This window comes from Podarcis gaigeae (assembly GCF_964106915.1).
Source record: "Podarcis gaigeae genome assembly, chromosome: 7".
NCBI classification, from domain to species: domain Eukaryota; kingdom Metazoa; phylum Chordata; class Lepidosauria; order Squamata; family Lacertidae; genus Podarcis; species Podarcis gaigeae.
The window spans coordinates 89,091,413-89,113,548 of NC_139683.1; the positions used below are offsets into that span (position 1 = coordinate 89,091,413).

The 22,136-nt window shown below is 42.3% G+C and overlaps 1 protein-coding gene across 9 annotated transcripts in view; it reads left to right on the forward strand.

The window, feature by feature from the left end:
- Positions 1 to 17,731, forward strand: part of RIN2 (Ras and Rab interactor 2) — a 76,732-nt gene extending 59,001 nt beyond the window's left edge. For all 9 annotated transcript variants that reach the window (XM_083748593.1, XM_083748592.1, XM_083748599.1 and 6 more), the window contains 4 exons: positions 7,015 to 7,320; positions 9,277 to 9,408; positions 12,485 to 12,648; positions 15,470 to 17,731. In XM_083748593.1, coding sequence (XP_083604719.1) covers positions 7,015 to 7,320; positions 9,277 to 9,408; positions 12,485 to 12,648; positions 15,470 to 15,790 — 923 coding nt within the window. In that variant the 3' untranslated portion in view covers positions 15,791 to 17,731. The remainder of the gene's footprint in view (positions 1 to 7,014; positions 7,321 to 9,276; positions 9,409 to 12,484; positions 12,649 to 15,469) is intronic.
- Positions 17,732 to 22,136: the final 4,405 nt, after the last annotated feature.

Sequence of the window (22,136 nt, forward strand, 5' to 3'; positions counted from 1 at the left end):
AAACCACAGAGCCTAGGACTTGCCGATCATAAGGTGGCCGGTTCGAGGCCCCACGATCGGGTGAGCTCCCGTTGCTCGGTCCCTGCTCCTGCCCACCTAGCAGTATGAAAGCACTTCAAAATGCAAGTAGATAAATAGGTACCGCTCTGGCGGGAAGGTAAATGGCATTTCCGTGTGCTGCTCTGGTTTCGCCAGAAGCAACTTAGTCATGCTGGTCACATGACCCGGAAGCTGTCTGCAGACAAACGCCAGCTCCCTCAGCCTATAGAGCAAGATGAGCGCCGCAACCCCAGAGTCATCCACGACTGGACCTAATGGTCAGGGGTACCTTTACCTTACCTCATACTATAACTTGAACCACCACTGCAATTTTTTATCATTACTATTACTATTACTATTACTATTACTATTACTATTACTATTTTTTTCCTTTATTTTCCCTTTTTATTTTACTCTACTGTTCCTTTTCTCCCCCCCCCCTTTTTTTGTTTTTTGAATACTACCCTGCCAGCCTTTAATTTTTAACTTTTTACTACGAAATCCCAACCCCACTTCCCACCCTTAACTGGACCCCACTCCCTCATTTGTGTGTATGAGTGTGCAGGGGTGTGTCCACAAACAACACACACCCTCCCTCTGGCCCCACTCCATTGGTCTCTTGCATCTCTGTTTGTTAATCCCTTTATGTCAACTGTTTGTCTGTTCTGCTTGTCTTTCTGCCTGTCTGCTTGTCTGCTTCTGGCTTCACCAACATCACTGAGGCGAGTACGGTGACCCTAGAGAAGTCCTTAAAATACAGCCCTGACATCACAAAAATAGCCGCCTAATCCAGACCTTCTATAAAAGCCACTAGTCAACAATGCTGGTTCAACTCAGCAACTCAACAATACCCAGGAACCACCACCTCCAAAACTCCTAAGCACAACACACCACTCCAAAAAGATACCACCACATCTCAAAACAAGGTCACCAGGGAGATTGAGATGGCACCAACCAGGGAGATGACGAACAGCACTGAGACCACAACATAGCCCCAGGATGACAACAACCCAACAACAAAATGAGGCCTGAGGGAAATGGAGCTGAGACTAGCAGAACTATTGAAGAACACAGTGACTCCCCTGAAGAAAATAATCAGCAACCTGACCTCCAGAGTGGAAACCCTCACTAACACCATCTCCAGTCTAGAAAATAAGAACCAAATGCACAGAACACCACAGAAACTAGTGCTCATATGCCCAGGAACCTCACTAAAATGCTGGAGAGGATGCACCTCCACAGGCACATACCTCCACATGTGGTGAGAATGTCCCAAAATCCAACTCTTCTGGACATCAGTCATATAAGAAATATTCAAAATAACTAAGCAAGTATTAGAAGTTACCCCAGAACTGGCCCTACTGAACATCTTCCAAGATAATAATGCCCACTCACATTATGAAGAGCTCATAACCAACCTACTCTCAGCAGCCAGAAGCCTCAAAGCCAGACACTGGAGAGACCTGTTAGGAGTAAGCTTGGACCATGGTATCAAATAGTATGGGAAACAGCCTTAGTAGAAAAACTAACCAATAAACTGAAACTGACATGGGGACAAATAGAAGAAGATGCCTTCATAGAATCATTGAATCCTAGAGTTGGAAGAGACCACAAGGGCCATCAAGTCCAATCCCCTGCCAAGCAGGAAGCACCATCAGAGCACTCCTGACATATGGTTGTCAAGCCTCTGCTTAAAGACATCCAAAGAAGGAGACTCCACCACACTCCTTGGCAGCAAATTCCACTGTCGAACAGCTCTTACTGTCAGGAAGTTCTTCCTAATGTTTAGGTGGAATCTTCTTTCTTGTAGTTTGGATCCATTGCTCCGTGTCCGCTTCTCAGGAGCAGCAGAAAACAACCTTTCTCCCTCCTCTATGTGACATCCTTTTATATATTTGAACATGGCTATCATATCACCCCTTAACCTCCTCTTCTCCAGGCTAAACATGCCCAGCTCCCTTAGCCGTTCCTCATAAGGCATTATTTTCAGGCCTTTGACTGTTTTGGTTGCCCTGCTCTGGGCACGTTCCAGTTTGTCAGTGTCCTTCTTGAACTGTGGTGCCCAGAACTGGACACAGTACTCCAGGTGAGGTCTGACCAGAGCAGAATACAGTGGCACTATTACTTCCCTTGATCTAGATGCTATACTCATTGATGCAGCCCAGAATTGCATTGGCTTTTTTAGCTCCCGCATCACACTGTTGGCTCATGTCAAGTTTGTGGTCAACCAAGACTCCTAGATCCTTTTCACATGTACTGCTCTCAAGCCAGGTGTCACCCATCTTGTATTTGTGCCTCTCATTTTTTTTGCCCAAGTGCAATACTTTACATTTCTCCCTGTTAAAATTCATCTTCTTTGTTTTGGCCCAGTTCTCTAATCTGTCAAGGTCGTTTTGAAGTGTGATCCTGTCCTCTGGGGTGTTAGCCACCCCTCCCAGTTTGGTGTCATCTGCAAATTTGATCAGGATGCCCTTGAGTCCATCATCCAAGTCGTTGATCAAGATGTTGAATAAGACCGGGCCCAAGACAGAACCCTGTGGCACCCCACTAGTCACTCTTCTCCAGGATGAAGAGGAACCATTGATGAGCACCCTTTAGGTTCGGTCAGTCAGCCAGTTACAAATCCACTGAGTAGTAGCATAGTCAAGACCGCATTTTACCAGCTTCTTTACAAGAATATCATGGGGCACCTTGTCAAATGCCTTGCTGAAATCAAGGTAGACTACATCCACTGCGTTCCCTTCATCTACCAGGCTTGTAATTCTGTCAAAAAACGAGATCAGGTTAGTCTGACATGACTTATTTTTCAGAAATCCATGCTGACTATTGGTGATCACAGTATTCCTTTCTAGGTGCTCACAGACTGTTTGCTTAATGATCTGCTCCAGAATCTTCCCTGGTATTGATGTCAGACTGACTGAGCGGTAATTATTTGGGTCCTCTCTTTTCCCCTTTTTGAAAATAGGGACAACATTTGCCCTCCTCCAGTCTGCCGGGACTTCGCCTGTTCTCCAGGAATTCTCAAAGATGACTGCCAGTGGTTCTGAGATCACATCTGCCAGTTCTTTTAATACTCTTGGATGCAGTTCATCTGGCCCTGGAGACTTGAATACACCTAGACTAGCCAAGTATTCTTGTACTATCTCCTTAGTTATTCTGGGCTGTGTTTCCTCTGCTGAATCCTTTGCTCCAAATTCTTCAGGTCGAGCATTGTTTTCTTTATCAGAGAAGACTGAGGCAAAGAAGGCATTGAGGAGTTCAGCCCTTTCTGTGTCCCCTGTTTGCATTTCACCATCTTCTCCTCTGAGTGACCACACTGTTTCTTTGTTCTTTCCTTTGCTACGGACATACCCATAAAAGCCTTTTTTTTGTTGCTTTTAACTTCTCTAGCAAGCCTGAGTTCATTCTGTGCTTTAGCTTTTCTGACTTTGTGTCTACACGTGCTGGCTATTTGTTTGAATTCCTCTTTGGTGGTTCCCCCCTTTTCCATTTTTTTTTTAAATAAATATTTATTAAAGTTTTTTGATACAAATACCCAAATAATAAACAACATTGCTTATATCAAAACGTGGTTTCATCACTTCTTTGGACTCCCTCACGTCTCCCGCTCCCACTTACATCGTTAAAAAGTTTTTCCAAGCAAATTATCAACTTGTTTACAATCTTGTATCCACTCATTTAAATACAATCTAGTAATTCTCCAAAAGGTTTGTGTTTTCTTTAACCTCACTTATAATCAAATTCAGATCTAATTTAGTGGTGGCCAATTATTTATAATCTAGCATCCTTCTTAACATTCAAACAAATTACAATGTTTTTGTAAGTACATCTTAAATTTCTTCCAGTCTTCCTCAATCCTCTCTTCTCCCAGGTCTCGGATTCTGCCAGTCATCTCGGCCAGTTGCATATAGTCCATCAGCTGCATCTGCCACTCTTCCAATGTGGGTAGATCTTGCATTTTCCAGTTCTTGGCGATAAGTATCCTTGCTGCCGTTGTTGCGTACAGAAAAAATGTTCGGTCCTTCTTTAACACCTTCTGGCCGACAATACCCAGAAGGAAGGCCTCTGGTTTCTTAGTGAAGGTATACTTAAATACCTTTTTCAACTCATTATATATCATTTCCCAGAAGGCCTCCACCAGAGATGAAAGAATGTTCCTTCATTTTCCTTACATTTCCAACATTTATTGTCAGACGAATGATATATTTTGGCAAGTTTAGCTGGGGTCATGTACCACCTATACATCATTTTCATTACATTTTCCTTCAGAGCATTACATGCGGTGAAGTTCAACCCAGTGGTCCACAACCTTTCCCAGTCCTCAAACATAATGTTATGCCCAATGTCCTGTGCCCATTTTATCATAGCCGATTTAACCGTTTCGTCTTGTGTATTCCATTTTAACAGCAAGTTGTACATTCTAGATAGTACCTTAGTCTTTGGTTCTAGCAATTCTGTTTCCAATTTCGATTTCTCCACCTGGAACCCTAACTTTCTGTCATTTTTAAAAACTTCTTTAATCTGAGCGTAATGTAACCAGTCTCGCACTTTATCCTTCATTTTCTCCAAACTCTGCAATTTCCAATTGTCTCCATCTTTTTCTAATATTTCCCAATATTTTGGCCATTTGGCCTCCATATTGGGTCTTTTTCGGGCCTTAGCTTCCAGAGGCGAAAGCCACCTCGGAGTCTTGTTTTCCAATAAGTCTTTGTATTTTATCCAGACATTAAATACTGCTTTCCTGACAATATGGTTCTTAAAGGCCTTATTGATCTTAACTTTGTCATACCATAAGTATGCATGCCAACCAAAAGCATTGTTAAAACCTTCCAAATCCAACACATCAGTGTCTTCAAGAAGTAGCCAGTCTTTTAGCCAGCAGAAAGCTGCGGCTTCATAATACAGTTTTAAGTCTGGCAGGGCGAAGCCCCCTCTTTCTTTCACATCAGTTAATATCTTAAACTTAATTCTGGGCTTTTTGCCCTGCCAGACAAATTTAGAAATATCTCTCTGCCACTTCCTGAAACACTCCGTCTTGTCCACAATTTGCAATGTTTGAAACAAAAACAACATCTTAGGCAATACATTCATCTTAATAGCAGCAATTCGGCCAAGCAAAGAAAGCTTCAATTTTGACCAACTGTCCAAGTCTCTCTTAATTTCAGACCAACATTTTTCATAATTATCCTTAAATAGACTCAGATTTTTTGCTGTTATGTTTACCCCTAGGTACTTTACTTTTTTAACCACAGTTAGTTCTGTTTCTCTCTGAAACCGTTCTGACTCTGTATCTGTCAAGTTTTTCCCCAACACCTTGGTTTTCTGTTTATTTAGTTTAAATCCCGCCACCCGACCAAAGTCTTGAATCAGTTGTAATACTCTTTTTGTACTAGATTCTGGCTCCTGCAAGGTCAAAACTAGGTCATCTGCAAAAGCTTTAAGTTTATATTGTTTCGCTCCGACCTGAATCCCTTGCACCAACCGGTCCCCTCTAATCCTATTCAAGAGCACCTCCAGGACCTCTTTTCCATTTTTTGTACACATCCTTTTTTAATCTTAACTCAGTTAAAAGTTCTTTAGATAGCCACCCTGGCTTCTTTAGGCACCTTCCATTTTTCCGTCTCATTGGTATTGCCTGAAGTTGTGCTTTTACTATCTCCCTCTTAACAAACTCCCAGCCATCATGAACTCCCTTTCCTTTTAGTATTACTGTCCATGGGATCTCACCCAGCACTTTCCTAAGTTTTATGAAGTCGGCTTTCTCAAAGTCAAGAAATTGAGTCCTAGTTGGTCCTAGTCACCACGGTATGTCCCCTTTATCACATACATAGCCCAACAATACAACAACAACAATCTGCCAACAGCATACAAATCAATCTAGCTAACCCAAAACCCACCCTCTCACACACTCACATGCATAAACAAATCTCACTAAAGCCAATCAAATACAGCCAACCACACCCTAGGCCACCGCCAACCTCTCTCCCCACCAAGGAAATACAACAAGCGAATAGAAAGAGGATCCACACAAGTGACGCCGACACAAAACCCCACACATACAGTAGAAGAATAGAAGCATTGCCACCCGCACCCTCCCCACCCACCCTTCCCCTTCCCCTTCCGTTCTCCTCTTTTCTTCCCAACCTAATACTGCATGCAACACTAATGTCTCACAACAAATGAAACTGATCTTGAAACAATGTCTGTATTTTTGTAAACAAAGAAATCTTTAGTAAAAATATATTTTTTAAAAAAAGAAAGTGGAGAAGGTGGATAGAAAGAAGTTACTCTCCGGCTCTCACAGTACTGGAAGCTGGGACCATTCAGTGAAGCTGAACATGGGATTCATGACTGACAAAACTAAGCACTGAACTGCATCATGCAGCACATAGTTACACTATGGAATTTGCTCCCAGAAGATTAAGGGATAGCTGGAAATGTGTGTGGCTTTAAAAGAGGATTGGACAAGTTCAGGGAGAGTAAGGCTATCAGTGGCTAATAGCTGCAATGGTGAGCCCTGTCTCCATTGCTGGAAGCAGTGTGTCTCTGAAGGCTAGTTGGTGGGGAGCGTGCAGTTTCACTTAGCTCCTGTTGTGGGGTTTCCAGAGGCAACTGGATAGCTATTATGGGAAAAGGATGCTAGACTTGATGGACCTTTGGGTTGATCCAGCAGGGCTCTTTGTACATTCATACAAATAGGGACTGTATTTTGCACCGTTGACTTTCTTTATTTTAGAGTTTTTCTTTTTAAAAAATTAGCATGAATAAAGATGATGTCTGAATTGTGGACTGTCTTTCTTCCTGGCAAGAATGCATCTAGAACTAGTTTTGACATTAAAAATGAACCTGGCAATTTAACGAAATGATTATTCTGGCCTCAGTAAATGGTTTCCATTCTTTCTCTCCCTCAAGAGAGCAAAAATCATGGCCGGTTCCTGGCCAGCTAATGAACCAAGTTTGCCCGTCTCTTTGCAGATGTGGTGTTGGAGAAGGCCATGCATAAGTGCATCCTGAAGCCCCTCAAGGGTCACGTGGAGGTGATGTTAAAGGAGTTCCATACAGCTGACGGCTCTTGGAAACAGTTGAAAGAGAACCTTCAACTGGTCCGACAACGGAATCCTCAGGAGCTTGGGGTGTTTGTCCCAACACCAGACTTTGTAGATGTTGAAAAGATTAAAGTCAAGTTCATGACCATGCAGAAGATGTATTCTCCTGAAAAGAAAGTCATGCTGCTGCTACGAGTCTGCAAACTAATTTACACTGTGATGGAAAATAATTCAGGTAAATGCTGTCTCTTGACCAAAGATTTCTTTGCTGTTCAGGAAGCTTCTGGAGGAAGAGCAAATGTTTTATCTCACAACAGTTTCAAATCTCCCTTTTTCTTTATCTCACAGGTTTTGTAATTAGTAATCTGATAGTCTGCAGTTTGGTTCTATTTGTTTTCATACCTGCACTATTTCTAGCATGTTGCAGTGACTCTTTGGTGTAACATGTATCTGGAATGAACTAAAAGGGGATTGATGGGCCCAGATATTGGAGCACTCTGGGAAAAACAACAGGGAATCTAGCTAACCATAGATGGGCATTTCTGAATACAGTAACTTGTGAAAGCAATAAAACAATTTAGCATTGGTTCTGCATTTAAATTGTGTATTCAAACACTATGTATGCATTGCTGTAGTGTGAGACTGTGACACTGGTGCCAGTTCATGCCTTTTTTTTAAAGTCTGATACAAAAAGGGCACAATTTAAATGGGCAAATACATGTGTGGTCCTGTCAATTATGAATGGTGCGTGCACACATGCAAATATCGCTTGCTAGAATTCCTGCACCCTCCGCATGCTTCCTGAAATTGGCCTGGAGGTTTCAGGAGAACAGCACATGAGGTGGGTAGGATCTGGCAAGCTGGAGTGATGGTCCAGATAGAGGGGTTAGAAAAGTGTGAAATTGAATTCCACCCATTTTTGCATTGTGAAAAACATGGTGTTACATCACACTTGTTTTAGAAGCTTAGTCTGAATAATTTGAAAATGGTCTGAGCCTTGAAAAAAATCTATGCCCAAAGACTAGTGCAGGCTTTTCCCTTTCTAGGGTGCTGCAAGGTATACAAGGTGTGGCTAATCCTTTTAGGTGGAACAGAAGTGTTGGTGCAAGTATGAGCACAGTCCCAGCCACTCAGGGGTAGGTAGCATAGAATTGTACTCACCTGGAGCAAGCTAGCTCCTCACATAAGTTTTCAGTAAACCATGAAGCTGGTCAAGAGCCCCACAAGAACATCTCACTGCTGAGCTAACATGGACATTGCTTAAACCAGACACTGCTTAATCCAGACATTGCTTAAACCAGAAGGCAGTTGCTTAGCACAAATCCCAAGCTTTAACTGAGTTGTACCCTGCTGGCGGTGTGGGTTAAACCACAGAGCCTAGGGCTTCCCGATCGGAAGGTCAGCGGTTCGAATCCCTGCGACGGAGTGAGCTCCCGTTGTTTGGTACCTGCCCACCTAGCAGTTTGAAAGCATGTCAAAGTGCAAGCAGATAAATACGTACTGCTCCAGCGGGAAGGTTAATGGTGTTTCCATGTGCTGCTCTGGTTCGCCAGAAGCAGCTTAGTCATGCTGGCCACATGACCTGGAAACTGTACGCCGGCTCCGTCAGCCTATAGAGTGAGATGAGCGCGTAACCCCAGAGTCGTCTGCAACTGGACCTTATGGTCAGGGGTACCTTTACCTTTACCTTACTTCAGTACAGTATTTAACTTTGCTGCAGCCAGTTGCCATCCTTTAATCCACTTATCCACTCCAGTGATGGCATATAAAGTATATGAATATGTGTGTCTGTCCTAGAATCACGTTCTCTTTAATTTTACACCAATGGTAAAAGGTAAAGGTAAAGGATCCCTGGACGGTTAAGTCCAGTCAAAGGCGACTATGGGCTGTGGCACTCATCTCACTTTCAGGCCGAGGGAACCGGCGTTTGTCCACAGATAGCTTTCCAGGGCAACAGAACACCGTGATGGATGCCAGAGCACACGGAAACGCCATTTACCAATGGATCCTGTGATAATAGCATATATGTTTGAGTAAAATTCGCTTGTCATGAATCTAAAATGATTCAGCTGAATGGAAGCAGCAGTGCAGAAGACTGCCTTTAAACACGGAAAGAGGCAGACAAAACTGACAGAGGGGTGTGATTAATGCCTATATTTTCTTTCCCCACTCTTCCTTACCCTTCGTCAAGGGAGGATGTATGGAGCTGATGACTTTTTGCCAGTGCTGACCTACGTTGTGGCTCAGTGTGACATGCTGGAGCTAGATGCTGAAATTGAGTACATGATGGAGCTGCTGGACCCCTCCTTGCTACATGGAGAAGGTAAATGTCCTTGAAGCTCTGAGATGACTCTTTTGCCAGGAATTTGTTTATTTGTAGCCTGCCTGAATAGACAGCCTTTAAAAGAATCCTGAAAGCCTCTAACTTGTTGCCACAGCTTATCGAGTAATGCCTACAAACAAAACATAAAGATAACCCCAACCAATGAAGATAAAAAGCCTTGTGTTCCTACCCGCATAGAGAGAGGGTATTTTTAATTAAAAATAGTAAGATGCTTTTCTTTGTGATTCTGGAAGGAGGAAACTGTCGTTTGGCCTAGCAACTTGGGCGGTAGTGATTTACAGTAAACTCTTAACCGTGTCTTTGCAGAAGTCCTATTGAATTCAATGGGGCATACGCCCAGGTCAGTGAGGTTAGGGTTGCAGCCTTAGTTCAGTTTGGAATGATAGATCAGGCCATACATCTTGTGGCAGGATATGAAATGATATGTGACAATTTCTCCCTTCAATTCTCCCTTTCTCCAGTATGGAAAACTTTGTTTTAACTTACTGAGAATTTTGAATTATGTTAGCTTATAAATTAGCTTTCCTAAACATCAGGAATAACTTGTATTTCAGAGCAGGCTTCCTTCAGAGGCCAGGATATTACCACAAGTCTTCTTTCACATTCATATTGGCATTTAGTAGTATTATCATGGTCATCCTGCCTCCTGCATGACAGTTCATTGAAAAAGAAAAACATTTCCTTGTTCAGTTGGTAGAGCATGAGATTCAGCAATCCTTACCAAAGCCCTGTATAGCAAGCAGATAGGTAAAGGTAAAAGACCCCTGGACGGTTAAGTCCAGTCAAAGGTGACTATGAGGTATGGCACTCATCTTGCTTCAGGCCGAGGGAGCCGGCGTTTCTCCACAGACAGCTTTCTGGGTCATGTGGCCAGCATGACTAAACTGCTTCCGATGCAGCGGGACACCGTGACAGAAACCAGAGCGCATGGAAATGCCATTTACCTTCCTGCCACAGGAATCTACTTGCGCTGGTGTGCTTTCAAACTGCTAGGTTGGCAGGAGCTGGGACCGAACAACGGGAGCTCACCCCGTTGCGGGGATTCAAACCACCGACATTCTGATCGACAAGCCCAAGAGGCCCGGAGGTTTAGACCACAGCACCAAAGCCCTGTATAGCAAGCAGATACTCATCTTACCAAAAGGGGAAAGCACTGAGGATGTGAGAGAGTTGATAACAGAGGCAGGATTTTTTAACTGAGGATTGTTTCATAGTGGAATCACGTTATTTGTGCAGGGGTTGCGTTCCTGGCCCACTCGTGTGTTAGTGGAGTGCGTGTAAGCCCCCCCCCCATTCCACCCCCTTTTCTGGCCACTTCTGGGTTGCAGCAGTGTGTGCGTCACAATCGTATATGCATTGAACAAATGTAAAATGGTCTTTGCCTGTACTTGAAACCCTTTGAGGAACACTTCATTATTATATTTTAACACACAGGTTAGTCATTTTTGTCAAAAAGGCATGGAGTGGAGAAGCCACACAGAGGTAGCAGCAGCTCTCCAGTTCATACTCAGGCAACCAAAAATACACTCTTTCTCCCACGCAGAAAGAATGGGAGAAGAATATGTGAATCAGTTTTATTACTAGAAATTCCTCTTGACTTTTATTTAGGTTGCTTGAGAACAAGGGGCTTGTTATTAAGGTGACATTTGCAAAAAACAAAAACAAAAAAACAAACCAACAATGATTTAGCTCTTAAAATATGGCCTGGAATATGTCTCCTGCTTGTGGCTCTGAAACTTTTCCTGCCTCTGCAGTTGTTTGGCTCCTTCTAAGCCTGGAGTAGGGAAGGATTCCAGAGGCCCCTCCCCTCCTGGGCAGCTGAGAGCAGAAGAATGCTGAAGCTGTTGAATCTGGCAAGGAACTTCTGTTTCCAACAGCAAAACAAAAACAAGCAGGCCAAGCTTCTGGCCAAGCAGCTGGATGTTGATACTTCCTTGGCCTCCAAACTGCATCAGATTTCTCTGTGTTACTATTTGCAACAAATTGCATTTGTCTTTTCCAGAAATCCAATGGTGGGCGGGGGCATGAACAGAATTCCATCTAATGGGGAAGAGCATTTGAGTACAGCTGGAATGAGAACTGCAACAAACACCAGAGTTTGCTTTAAGTAATCTTCCTGATGTTTGTGCTATACTTGCCACAGTGTGTGGTGTCAAGAAACCAGGAGAAGAAAGCAACTCAGAGGGTTGGATCCAGACTCTAGTTCTTTGGAACAAAGTTTGAAACCCACTGGCATGGCTGTGGTTTCAAAAGCACACCTCAGAAGGATGGCAGACCCCCAATTTGTAGTAGTAGCAGTAGTACAGTATTTATTAAATTTGGATACCACTCTTCAAGAGGAGACTGAGAAGAGATAGGATAGCCATCTTCAAATATCTCAAGGGCTGCCACATGGAAGATGGAGCAAGCTTGTTTACTCCTGCTCCACAGGGTAGGACCCGAACCAATGGCTTCAGGTTACAAGAAAGGAGATTCCAACTAAACATCAGAAAAAACTTTCTGACAGTAAGAGCTGTTCCGACAGTGGAACAGACTCCCTTGGGAGGTGATGGACTCTCCTTCATTGGAGGTGTTTAAGCAGAGGTTGCATGTCCATCTGTCAGGGATGCTTTAGCTGAGATTCCTGCACTCTGCATTGCGGGGGGCAGGGGTGGTGTCCGTTCCAACTCTACTATTTTATGATCTGTAGATTTCAGGGTGGTTCACAGTATAAAAATACAAAATAAAAGCACAAAATACATAATAAAAACAAGAACAAGAACGAACTACTAGTACATTGATAGCTAACCCGTTGCTATCCAGATGCACACCTCCCATCCTTCTTGAGCATTGGCCCTGCGGGCAGCGGCTGATGGAAATTGGAGTCCAACATCTGGAGGGTCACAGTTCCCCCTCCCCCTTGCACTTTGATTTAATGCAAGACAGCAGATCACTCTTGTCTGTCTTGGAAAATTACAGACATACTGAGTTTTACACTGATTTTATATATATATATATAAGTAATGAAGCTGTTGGTAATTGTCTCTGGAACACTCTTCTCCTGATTCCTTCGCAGGTGGCTACTACTTGACAAGTGCATATGGAGCACTTTCTTTGATAAAGAACTTTCAAGAAGAACAAGCGGCTCGGCTGCTGTGCTCAGAAGCCCGGAATACGCTCCGACAATGGCATAAGCGTAGGACAACCAATAGAACGATTCCATCTGTGGATGATTTTCAGGTACAGTTAATGACTTTTCCATATGATGACTTTTCTACTGTGGGCAGAGTATAATTGTGATATGACAGACAGCGTGGTAGATGTAGATTGTCCTTGGTGATGTTAGTTCTGGTTCCCCCTCATTTGTGAAGCTCAGGGCAAAACTAGTTCTGACAGGGCTGCCATTCATGTCCCCACTCCATTCACTGGTAAAGCCAGGGATGGGGTGAAGTTAGAATAAAATATATACAAACCCTGATGCCTTTGTTCCCCTCCATCTTTTGTTCTCCTTTTTTTAAGCTTCAATGTTGGAATTGAGCCAAGGAGGAAATAGACAACTGTGGGCAGTAAGATATACATTGCCCCTCACCTGCATGATCCTCAGTCTTTGTTTATATGTGCAAGGGGCAGATATATAAAGAGAAACAGGTGTCTGTCACCATCTCATCTAATTTGGCCATGACGTTGGGGGAAGGGAGTCTTCTCCATGTTGCAGTGCCTGGAAGGACTTTAATAACACTGAATGTGAAGTGACTGCAGAGTTTCATATTCTTCTTGGGGAGATCCTGGAGTGATTATGGGCAGCTGCTTCTTCCTTAACACCTCCTTACAGGATTCCTGTTTGGTCTGAGCACCTAAACAAGATGGAAGTACACATACTGTTAAAATTGTTGTGTACTTTGATCTTGCATGGTCTGAGAAAATTACTTTTCATATATAACTTGCAATTTTGGTGTAGGCTTGTTAATTTGGTAGTGATAATGGAATTGCAAATCAAGCTTAACTTCAGTTTATGTATCATTGGTGCTTTTTTTCTAGAAAAATAGGTGCTGGTACTCAGCATGAAGTTGTTAAAGTAAGGCTGGATCTAGACACAGCCAAGAAGCGATTCAGTTAAACGCACTGTAAACTTCATACAGGGAAATTCCACTGGTGAAAGACGGGGCTCCACTGGGCCATCTGGTGTCACAGTGTTATAACGCATTATTTCTTTACGAATGTTGCTGAGTCCTAGGTGCCGGTACTGCATACCCTTGAGTACCCCCTGAAGAAGAAGAAAGCACTGTGTATCATGATAGTTCAGCACTGATACTTTTGGGAAAGCTAAAGCATGTTTCACTGTTTGAATTTTATGGTTAGCAAAAAAACCTCCAAGATTTGGGTTGCCATACTTGCAAACATGTTAGAGAATAAATGTGGAGGATGTTTCTTCCCCTTAGAAACAAAAGTATTTGTTGGTGCATCCTGAATGTACATTTTGCCCTATATTTGACGGACTCCCTCCAATGACTCATTTCATTTCATGTCAGAACAAGCTGTGTTCCAACATGCACACTCTGCTCTTCTTTCTTCCCTTCCTTCCTCATTTCTATTTTCTCCCCTTCTCTCTCCCCTCCCTCCTTTTTTTCCTTCCTCAAATCTCCCCCTTTCATGTCTTCCCTTAGATTCTAGATGATGTCTGTTTCCGCTTATGGCCAGCATGTGTGCGTATGCTTTTTGTGTCTTTTTTTAAAAAAGCATTCCTAATTATTTTACTGGAAGAAAAAATGTTAACAATGAAAAGCAATTATTCCCCACCTCCGCCTTCACTGTTGACTGTGCTTTACTTGTTTTATTCTGCTCTGGGTTTTGTTACATTTAAATTGCTTTTATTATCTCTTGCATTGTTTTATTTTGAGTTGATTGGAGGCCTTTCTTGGGCCAAAAAGTGGCATAGAAATGAATTTATGAAGAAGCAAATATACTGCTTCTGCAGTGGGCAAAATAAATAAAAAAGACCGGCATTCCCACTAAATGAAAATGCAACAAAGGTGGGCATAACTAATAACAACTCACATGTTCTCCAAAAGCTCCCACAGACCTTGCCTAGAATTAATGAAGCTTGAATTATTATCAAATTGGACTCAGGAAAAGAGACATGAATCATATTCCCAAATGAGTTTCCTGAAACCAGCTCCTTGCTTCAATATTAAAAAGCAAATGCCAGACATGTGTGCTCTGTAGAATTGCAAAGTATGCTTTTCATCTGCATCGCTGGCTGATAAAGTCTGATTTGTGTGAATAGGGCTCAGCCCACTTTCTTCCCTGAGCTCTGCTGCATCTTGTGTTAGCCTCTTCAACAACAGGAGTTTCTTAGCATGACCACCGTTCCCCAGAGCAGGCTCAGTGACGCTTTGCCACCCTCTGGCATATGCCCAGGTCTCAGCTGAGTGAACTCTGTCTGGCCATAGATGATAGCTTTGCAGTTCACTTAGCTTGCTGTCAGGACACAATAAAGTGAGCTCAAAAGTACAATCCTCATGGCATGCTAATAATGAATAAGCAGAGGAAGTGTTGGGGCTAGTAAGTAAGTCCTTTACTCACATGGGCAGGTTGAATAAAATTTCAGTCAAGGTCCTGTGAATGGACCCTGACACTACTTCCTTACAGCAGGGGTTTTCAGTTCCTGCCTTCAGGGAAGATTTACTGCATCAGTTTGTCTGCCATGGCACCCTTGTTACAGAATATGCATTCCATTTGAACAGAGCACTGGTGAGGCCTCAATATCTTATATGTGAATTGAGGGTGCTTGAGAACATTTTGCTTTGAGTAGACCTGTTGCAATTAATGGCTCTAATGTCAGGTTCATTAATTTCTGAGGATCTGCTCTGAGTAAAATTTAGTTGTATACCACCCTTAAGGTTTCCTGGAACACAGAGGACCTCTGATTAATAACAAGAGGAACAACTACGTATATTTCACATTGATTAGCCCAACAAACCAGGTGAAATTGTGTGTGGGTTTTTTTATTAGGTCTTGAATTTGAATATTTATTCTTCTCATGCATTTCCCCACTTTGCAGAACTATTTGCGAGTTGCATTCCAGGAAGTAAACAGTGGCTGTACAGGGAAAACCTTGCTCGTGAGACCATATATTACCACAGAAGATGTGTGTCGGCTTTGTGCTGAGAAGTTTAAAGTGGACATTCCTGATGAGTATAGCCTGTTTCTCTTTATTGATGACACCTGGCAGCAGCTGACAGAAGATACCTATCCCCAAAAAATCAAAGCTGAACTGCACAGCCGACCACAGCCCCAGGTCTTTCATTTTGTTTATAAGCGCATCAACAGTGACAATTATGGTGCCATTTTTCAAAACGACAACAGCGACCACACATCATAAAGCTCATGTGTTTTATGGTTGGGTTTTAAGTTGCTGAAAGCACCCTTTGCTTGCTGACTTGAGTTCATTAGACACTGTCTGCAGGGCTCTAAACCAAATGTCTGATAAGAACATGAACAGCAATCCCTGTCACTGACTAAATGTAGTATATATACAGGGCCATTGTACAGCTGTAGAACAGAAGGCGGGCTGAACTTCATGGATCACTGATCTTCTCAAATATACTGCACATCACATCAGCACATCTGTATTGCATTTTACTCTCATCCTTAGTTCAAGCCCTAGTTTGCATTAACTTTACTGATGGCCAGATTATCTATAAGCTAACTGGTGGGCAATCCATTTCACCAGTGTACATATATATGCAAAACTGTCCGATGCAGGGCATCAATAAACTCTCTTATATGGATGGTAGCAGCCTTCTCTAAAATAGTTATTTAATTATTATTATTTTACTGAAGGCAGCTTGTTTATATATATACATATATATCACAGAAATTTTAAAACAGTTGCAGGTAAACTGTCATGGTTGATCCTTAAAGTATTTTTTAAAACTATAAAATGTTCTATAATTCTGCATGTGATTTTTAACATTTAATATACAAAATAAATCTCTTGCTGGTTTTAGAGTATTACATTGAACACTCCTGTGAGATTTAGATGGTTTATTGCCTTTTCTTCCCTGATTTAAGTGTTTTTAAATCTATCACTCATTTTAGGGTTGATAAAATTCTGTAAGTAATTTGTATTTTTGACATTGGCTACCCAAAGCCTTTTACAAACCTGATGTATCACTTACTGAATTATTATTTATATACTGCAATCCTGAATGGACAGATAAAGTGGAGAGCAGTATTTGAAAGAAGTGAATATAGAGACCAGGAAAGTGAGAAAACATAGTGTGGCTGCTTTAGAAATGAGATGTTTTAGGGCATGTGTTTCAAATAACACAGTTTAGTTACTCCATTGTTGTACAGAAAGTTAGCCAAAGAAAGATAGCTGAGAGCTCCATCACTCCTCTTTGTGGAAGAGTGACTGGACATTGTTGAAGGTAGATGTGAGGGACAGTCACTCAAAATGGGGGGGGGGGAGAGAGAGAGGTTGTGAGGTTACCCCTAGTCTGCTGGTTCAGGCGTCTTGCAGAACGTAAGTGAAGGAAGTTGGGGGGGCGGGATTTTCAAAGTTTGAAATATTGTACATATACAAATATTGATTTGTCATCTGTTATGTTAGAAACAGCAAGGAACTGAATTTACAGGTTAAACAGATTTATGCAGACTGAAACGAGCAACATCACATGCATTTTACTGTGGCTGAAAAAGTAAATGTTTTCCATAGGCATACAAATTGTAAGCTTCTTTCCATATTAGATAACTAAAACTGGGTTGTAATTTTGAATAAAAGTAATCGCTCCCTCCTAATCTTCTGTGCGACCCCAGAGGAGGCGGGAGAGGAGAGATATTTCATGGGGTGGATTTTGCTGTCCCCTATACATCATGACCGAACAATTAAATTATCCAATAGATACAAAAATAAATCTGGACAATGTTGTAATAGTTTAATGTTGTAACAGAAATATTAAGACCTACACTGAGCACCAACCAATCCAAGTCATTGTGTAAGATGTGGTTGAAAATCTTGGATCATAAGTCCCTTACTGATCTTATCAAAAGCCAAGGATCTTGTCCATCTAGGGTGGCTTCCAAACTATGTGAATGCACTCCAGTGCTGAGTTATGAATTGCTGTACCTTAATGCCTTAATGCTCTGGAGTTACCAAAAGAATATTGGTGTCTGGCTCTGCAAGTGCATTTTGTATGTAAATGTATGCATGTTGATTTGCCACTTACCTGCCACCTTGACATGTGTCTATGTTGTATTTCATTTTGTAAATGATAAAACAGTAGTTTTGCACATAATACATTGTAATACTTTACTATAATGAGCATGTTTGTGTATATGTGAATAGTCTGTATTTATCCATTTCTTGCACAGGAGACATAGCCATTTTCTAGTCTCCTGAAACTATTCTTTAGTCCAGCTCATGTGGTTTGCTGTACATTGGAGTCTTGGAGCTGGTTCACACACTCATATCTATCCCTTCATTTTTATCATTTACTAACTGCCAGTTGAATGTGTAAACTGACTGCACTGGAAAACATTGTATTTTTGAGGTGATATATGGCACTTTCTCCTGTTACAGATCTGTGGTAACTTCTGCTGCAATAATGGCTATAGATCTGTGAACTAGCCCTGAGGACCAATTCACACATTATACTTTAAAAACATCTTGGGTGTATACCTATTTTAATGTGAACAGGTTGGGTGGAAATTATTGCTATCATGTTTTGAGCTCTTGTTCCCCTGTGCCAATTGCTACTAGTAAACTTGTGCCAGCAACAGTCACTGTAGGGATCAGCAGAGCTCACACTGGCCAAAAGCACTCTGATATTTGGAGGATGAGGACATCTGGAACATCCTAAGGACATAGTGGCAGCTCTGCCTTAGATTGAAAATGATTTGTGTCGTTTGATCTTCTTTCATTTTATGCATATATCAGTGGTGTGCAGTCAGTGGACTAGGGGGACTAGGATAGGGAGGGAGGTGTGATGCTCCGACAGGTCCAAAAGCCCTTCCACCACCTTCCCAAAGCCTGGGAAGCTTCTGCTGGCTTAAGGAGGAAGGCACAATGCTCACACACGCGACATCAGGACATCACAATGTTGTGCCCGTTCCCAAGTACCCTTGCAAGCTGGCGCCTCTGGCCCTAACTGTTCCCCTGTGGAAAAAAATCACCATACATCACTGGAATAAATGCTTAATTTTCCTGAAATTGGCACCATGGGAAGACTGAAACAAGTGCAGGAGACGACTCACAACTGGATACTATATGTGAGAAAAGTTCGTGTTTCTGAAATGGTGAGTTGTATCTGAGGAGTTGGATGGAAGAAACCACACCCTCAGGATTCTTTTAAGGTGGGTGCTTTGTGCTCTGTTTTCCCTTCCAGAAACGTTTTGGCATTGAATCATTTATTCCAGTATCTATAACAATCTCGTGTTCTTTGCCATGCTCCTATACACACTTACAATTTGCTTCTTCTGTACTAAACATAACTGAAATTTTTGCCACAATTCAGAACCAACACCTAATTATTCTTCATGTCATTTTACTTAAAAATAAATAAATCAGAAGATTAGGCATACCCTGCTGGTATGCAGAGAAAGAGCTGAAGCAGTCAAAAAGCTCAAGATCACGGGCATCTTTGTTTATTGGTGCACATTTTTTAAAAATGTAATCATTAATTTCCACTCTTAGGTGAAAACCTATTTCTTTCCGTGGCTGGAAACAGGTGACAAAGATACTGTCTTCATGATGGTTAAAGCAAGTTCCATCCTTGCAGAAGAAAAATGTGTTGTAAAATATTAAGACACTTGATAACTTTCCAAGAATGCTCACTGGTAGAAAGGAGTGGCAGAGAAGATTTATCAGCTTTAAAAACAAGTCACCTGAATATATGAGCAGAAAGTATGACTAAAGCAGGGAATGCTTCCTTAACTATGCAATGTGTGATAGTTTGCATGTAAACCTCAGACTTCAATGAGAGTAATTTGCTGGTAAGTGTATAGGAATGCAGGCTTAGAATCACAAAAATAATAATCCAGCAACAGTTAAATCCAATTTATTACAAATGTGCTCAAAAATCCCCTGCATAAATAAATCAACCACGTTTAGGAACTGCTAAGTGTCTGAAGGCTGCACAATGTCTTTTTCAATGACTGAAAATGGATTCAGGCTCTCATATTGAATCTTAATGTTGAGATTCCCACCCACTGATCTTCCCACATTAAAGTTGTGTCATTAAGCAATACCTCAGCCTTTTAATAAGCAGATTTGTAAACTGAATTCGTGGGACACAGGTGGCACTGTAGGTTAAACCACAAAGCCTAGGGCTTGCTGATCGGAAAGTTGGTGGTTCTGGCGGGGAGGTAAACGACGCTTCCGTGCACTGCTCCGGTTCGCCAGAAGCAGCTTAGTCATGCTGGCCACATGACCTGGAAGCTGTACGCCAGCTCCCTTGGCCAATAAAGCGAGATGAGCGCCGCAACCCCAGAGTCGGCCACGACTGGACCTAACGGTCAGGAGTTTAAACTGAATTACATTTTGTCTTTGAATCAGACAGTTCACTAATGGGCTAATTTAAATTCATAATTATATGTTGCAGCTCTGTTCTGAAAACCTTTCCAATTTGCCGAGTTAGGAGGTGTTATATGATGTTATCCAACCTTCCATTGCCTCTGGTTGCTGACCCCTATGGGAACAGTGAACAATAGGGCTCTGCTGCTAGACTTCCACCAGCAGATTTCTGGCACCTTAATACTGTTTCTAGAGGCAGTGCTGTTACTGCTCTCATCTGTCAGGATAGCTGTATTGAGTGTTTTTTAAGTGTAGGCCTGATATTTATTTAAACATAAGCTTATAATAATGGTGTTGTTCATAGGCACTGTGTGCCAGGGGCCCTGGGGGCTCCAGTCCCCACAGCTCCCCATGAAAGGGCACCCACAAATTTTTGCACCGGGGCTGCTCACGTTGCAGGGGTGTGCTGATGTCAGGCGCCTGCAGCGTGCGTGGCCTCGGGCACCCGCAGTCCTGGGGCCAAACTGCTGGGCCTGGTGGTGGTGTTTTGGTATTCGTATTATTTAAATATCTTACCTGCCCTTCACGCTAAAGTCTGAGGGCAAGTTGCAACAATTTAAAATACAGTTAAAAAACGAGAATTAAAAATACAGTCACTCAAACCAGGGTGGGTCCTGAAAATAAGTATCTTCATCGTCAAAGGCCAGGGTAAAGAGGAATGCCTTATTGGTTAGGGTTATGCTCTTAGAGAAGCTATTCAGTGCCCTGATAGGTACCTGTAGCCAAGAAAACTGCACACACTTTGGAATTAGTTCCACTGATAATGGCGGGACGTCTTCTAAGGAAGCTTCCATACATGGCTCAGTCGGTAAAACATGAGACTCTTAATCCCGGGGTTGTAGCTTCAAGCCCCACACTGGGCAAAGATTCCTGCATTGCCAGAAAGACAAGAGTCTAGAAAACTAGACCCTTCCAACTCCACAATTCTGTATTCTATAGGAGGGCTGACATACGTCTTTTTTGGAAAGAAAATCCACCATTTTGGGGGTGTCCTGGTTTTTCCTTTTTGAAATATGGCAACCCATCTTGACCTCTAGCCTCAGACTGCAGGGCAGCCGCTGGGACCAGAGAGGCGAGCTGAGCCCGAGAGAAGCTCCAGAGGCAGCACTCTTGCAGGGAGACCAAGGGTCTGGGTTAAAGGCAGATCTACACGGATCCTCATGGATCCTCCACTTTTAAAAAAATAACTCCAACAAATCCAGTGTCAAATTACATCTGGAAGGCACACCTACAGACTAGACTATTAAAAAACGTGGATCCAACACTTAGCCACGCTGCAGCACCACAAAAACATGGATCATGAATTCATATGATTTTTATATTGAAACAAAATAAAAACACCATGATACTCTACACCACGTATTTGTCTGTAGGCAGAACCAAAAAAATCATGCACCCGCTGTTTTGTGGTACCGCAATGGTGCAAAAACATGGTTAAAAAACACGCATCCTCATGGATCCTCATGATTTTTGCACTAAATCAGCCCAAAGTCACCATCAGATCAAATATTATGGCCATGGGCACAGCCTGCACCACAAAAATCACAGATCCACGGCTTCATGGCAACTCCGTGGCCCAAAAACGTGGTTCTGAAGCACGGATCCTTATGGATCCTCACGCTTTTTGCATTGGGCCACCCCCAAACTCACCACCAAATCACACATCATAGCCAGGGGCACACCCTGCACCACAAAAATCATGAGTTGCACTACAAAAATCACAAAAATGCCCTTAGCATTAATCATATATGGTATTTCTCCAATAGCAAACTACCTAGAATTGAAAATAATATTTAGTACAATAACCTTTGTTTAACTCTTGATAAATGTCAGCTTGCTGAGTTATTTTGTACCATTGTGATTGTGATGTTATATTTGCCAGCAGGCAGACCCAGCAATACAGAGTTTTGCGGATTAGCAAGAGATTTGGGGAAGTTGATCTGATCGTGACCTCGGGCTGATCTAGTGCAAAAATCATGAGGATCCACGAGGATCCTTGTTTTTTAACCATGTTTTTGGGCCATTGCGGCCCCACGAAACAGTGGATGCGTGATTTTTTTGATGCTGCCTACAGACTAAGACATGGTCTACAGTGTCATGGCAGTTTTATTTAATTTGAATGAAAAAATCATATGAATTCATGAGGATCCGT